The sequence below is a fragment of the Austrofundulus limnaeus genome, unplaced genomic scaffold, assembly GCF_001266775.1.
Source record: "Austrofundulus limnaeus strain Quisiro unplaced genomic scaffold, Austrofundulus_limnaeus-1.0 Scaffold328, whole genome shotgun sequence".
Lineage (NCBI taxonomy): Eukaryota > Metazoa > Chordata > Actinopteri > Cyprinodontiformes > Rivulidae > Austrofundulus > Austrofundulus limnaeus.
This window is the reverse complement of record NW_013952730.1, coordinates 116,447-119,698: the sequence shown is the minus strand read 5'-3', so window position 1 is coordinate 119,698 and position 3,252 is coordinate 116,447. Positions and strand designations below refer to the sequence as shown.

The window sequence follows — 3,252 nt, the reverse complement described above, 5'->3', positions numbered from 1 at the left end:
TGCTCTGGGTTCAGGGAACAAAAAAAAAAACTAATAATTTCTATTCCAACATGATTTATTTAAAAATATGAAGAAATCCATCCAATTGGCCAAATACATGAAGGACTCAATTTGATTTGTGAAACACTAAACTTCCATCTGAGTGACTAAACTCATAAATGCAAACATTAAAACATTTGTTGCAGTTTATGCAGTTTTTTGTGTTAAACTTATTGCACAGGCTGTTATTTATGATAAATTTGAAATATTGTGCAGCCTTATTAGGAAGTAAAAATAAAGTAGTAAACAAAATGAAACAATGTCAAAATAAGATTCTTCAAAAGAAAATTAGGAAGACTTGATATCATCCACAGTCATAATCAAAATCAAAATTTTTCAAGAATCTGGAGAAATTTCTGAGCTCAAAGGATAAGAACAAAAGTCACCACTGGATCCTTGAGCCCTGAGGCAGAACTGCACTGAGACAGCTACAAACACTGGTTAAAGCTCTATCATTTAAAGAACATGACACCGTTTATTTAATCTAACAGTCTTCTCTGGGCCAAAGCTCATTTAAAATAAAATAAGACAAAGTGAAAAAAAACTGTTCTGTGGTCAGAATAATTTAAATTATTAAAGGAAAACCCTACATCCTCCATACTGGGGAGGAGAGGGTCCATCTAGTCCAGTGGTGTCAAACCCAGTCCTGCATGTGTTCCTTGTTTCTCTGCTCCAACACACGTGATTCAGTGATTCCATTACCTCCTCAAATCCTGTAGAGGACTGTTAATCATCCATTCATGTGAGTCAGGTGAGTGTGAGCAGGAAAACAAGAAAACAAGCTGGAGTTTAACACCTTTGATCTAGTCTGTTAGAGCACAGCTCAAAAGCCTGCCTCTCTTATGATATGGGGGTGCATTATTGCCTCTGGCATGTGCAGTTCACACATCTGGAAAGGCATCTTCAATGAAGCATGTACAGGTTTTAGAACAACATTTGTTTCCATTCAAATGACATATTTCTTTAGAGAAAGCCTTGCACGCTTTAGGAGGATGCTGAGCAACATGAAGCACCCAGCCTCCTCAGTTCTACATTTACAGGCTTCTGTTAAAAAGCAGGAAGTTTCACAGCAAACATGGCCAGTCACAACTTTTTAGACATGTGTTGCTGCCGTAAAATTTATTATGACCTTGTTTTTTTTCCTTTTATTAAGCTTAAATATTTGATGTGTTCACTATGTTCTTTTGTGAATAAAATATGGGATTATGAATTTTGCAGGTCACTGCACAGTGTTTCTTTGTTTTTTACATTTTACACAATGTCCTAACATTTTTGGAATTGAGGTTGTAATTTTTCAGGAAGTTAGTTGTGTGTTTTACCATCAGGTAGATTGCTTCAGCAGTGTGAGAAGGTGACACCTCACAGATTACTGACATGAAAACCATTAAAGTGTCTGTGACATGCCTATCCTTCAAATACAAAAAGTCAAAGAAAGCATCTTTACAACTGGTATAGTACACATGATTTTACCCATTTTGTCACATAACTGGCCTATTTCTTTTGAATTTGGCTCAGCCAAAGTGAAACAGGAAGTGACATCAAAGAGGAAATCATTAATAAAATAAACTCGCTGGTCTCTGTTTATTAAAACTAAATTATTTAAACNTATTAATCTAACAGTGACCCAGGTCATCATGGACTACTTTATAAACACAGACACATGACTGTACACAGTGTGGGGGAAATAAGGAGGAAATGAGGAACGRRAARTGGACACGTCATGAAARATTATGASTTTTTTCTCATAATATGACTTTAATCTCGTAATAATAATAATAATAAAAATCTCGTGTGGCCCTAATACTCCGTCGTCCCATGAAAAGGTATAATAAAAGACTTACAAAAATGTGAGGGGTGTACTCATTTTTGTGAGATACTGTAAGTACAATATTTTCATATGAAATGATAATATGAGTCATGTGATAAGTTGGAGCAGGTGCAGGTTTTACCAAACCCATTAGAACAAAAAATACTAATATGTGCTGAAGGTCAATAAATAAAAGCTTGGAGAAGTGTTTAAATTGAGTTTTTGTAATCCAATTATCTGTATTTGCTTAACCTGTTCAAATGTTTTCACATTTAGCCTCATCTAYTATGTCACTGTTGAGTATTTTAGCCCTAAGCTACAAGATTTGTTATTATTTTCAGTACATTTCAACTATTGTCCAAGATAACCACCTAAAAACCCCATTATTAAATCTGAAACTAGAAAAACAGAAATTCAAGAGAAATGTTTTTCTGTTGAAAACTGAGGAAATGAGTGGGTGGCATGTGGGTTACAAACGAAAGTAAAATACAAACAGTATTTCTTTAACGCCTCTGTGAATCTTTTCTTCTTTAMGCTGCTGACGACATTACTCAGGACCAACGAGCTCAAATAGTGACAGTAAAATGAATGCAGCTTCAGATGCAACTGACAAAAACTACCTCTAAAAAAATCCAATTACCCAAGAGTTTCCCTTTTTCAGTCCTGCTTTCTGCTTCTTGATGCAATACATTTTGTAACTAATTATGTTGTGAACAGACAGTGTGTGTAAAAAGGTTGTGGATTATACGCTTGGTTTTGTGGTTTACGATCAAACTGTCCTAACAAGTTGAAAATATTTGAGGTAAAAACACTTTCATTAAGAGTGAGCTCTTACCGGGTAGCCCTCAGTCTTYTTCTGGCACCATTTCAACAGAGCGTTTCTCTTGGAGCCTCCATATTCCCTGGCCAGTGCTGACAGGGGGTCTTTTCTTTCCTCTCTGAGACAGAAACACAAAGGAAACATAAACACAGTAGCGGCACTTCAAAAGATTGACTATATCCAAAAGACAAACAACTTTTATAAAACTACTTTATTTACCACCCCAATACTAAAAAAGTTGTCCCGTTGTGTAAAATGTCAATAAAAGAAACAATGCTTTGCAAATCTCAAACCCATATATTTCATTCACAATGGAACATAGTAAACATATCAAATGTGAAAATATTGGTTCAACTTGTAGAAAAAAAAAGTCATTTTGAATTTAATGGCAGCAAAACGATTACTTCAGACACAGAATCTCTCAGAAGTAGGGCTGCAGGATATCAGGAAAACCTGTGTGATAACAGTGCCTAATATTACAATGATGATATGGATAAAATAAATGAACAAATACATCAGTATGTAGTTTTGATGTCTTTCTGCTCTGGGTTCAGGGAACAAAAAAAAAAACTAATAATTTCTATTC

The 3,252-nt window shown here is 35.0% G+C and overlaps 1 protein-coding gene across 2 annotated transcripts in view; it reads right to left on the bottom strand.

The window, feature by feature from the left end:
- Positions 1–3,252, bottom strand: part of specc1la (sperm antigen with calponin homology and coiled-coil domains 1-like a) — a 39,010-nt gene that overhangs the window by 5,514 nt on the left and 30,244 nt on the right. For both annotated transcript variants that reach the window (XM_014022403.1, XM_014022404.1), the window contains exon 13: positions 2,682–2,784. In XM_014022403.1, the coding sequence (XP_013877857.1) occupies positions 2,682–2,784 (103 nt within the window). The remainder of the gene's footprint in view (positions 1–2,681; positions 2,785–3,252) is intronic.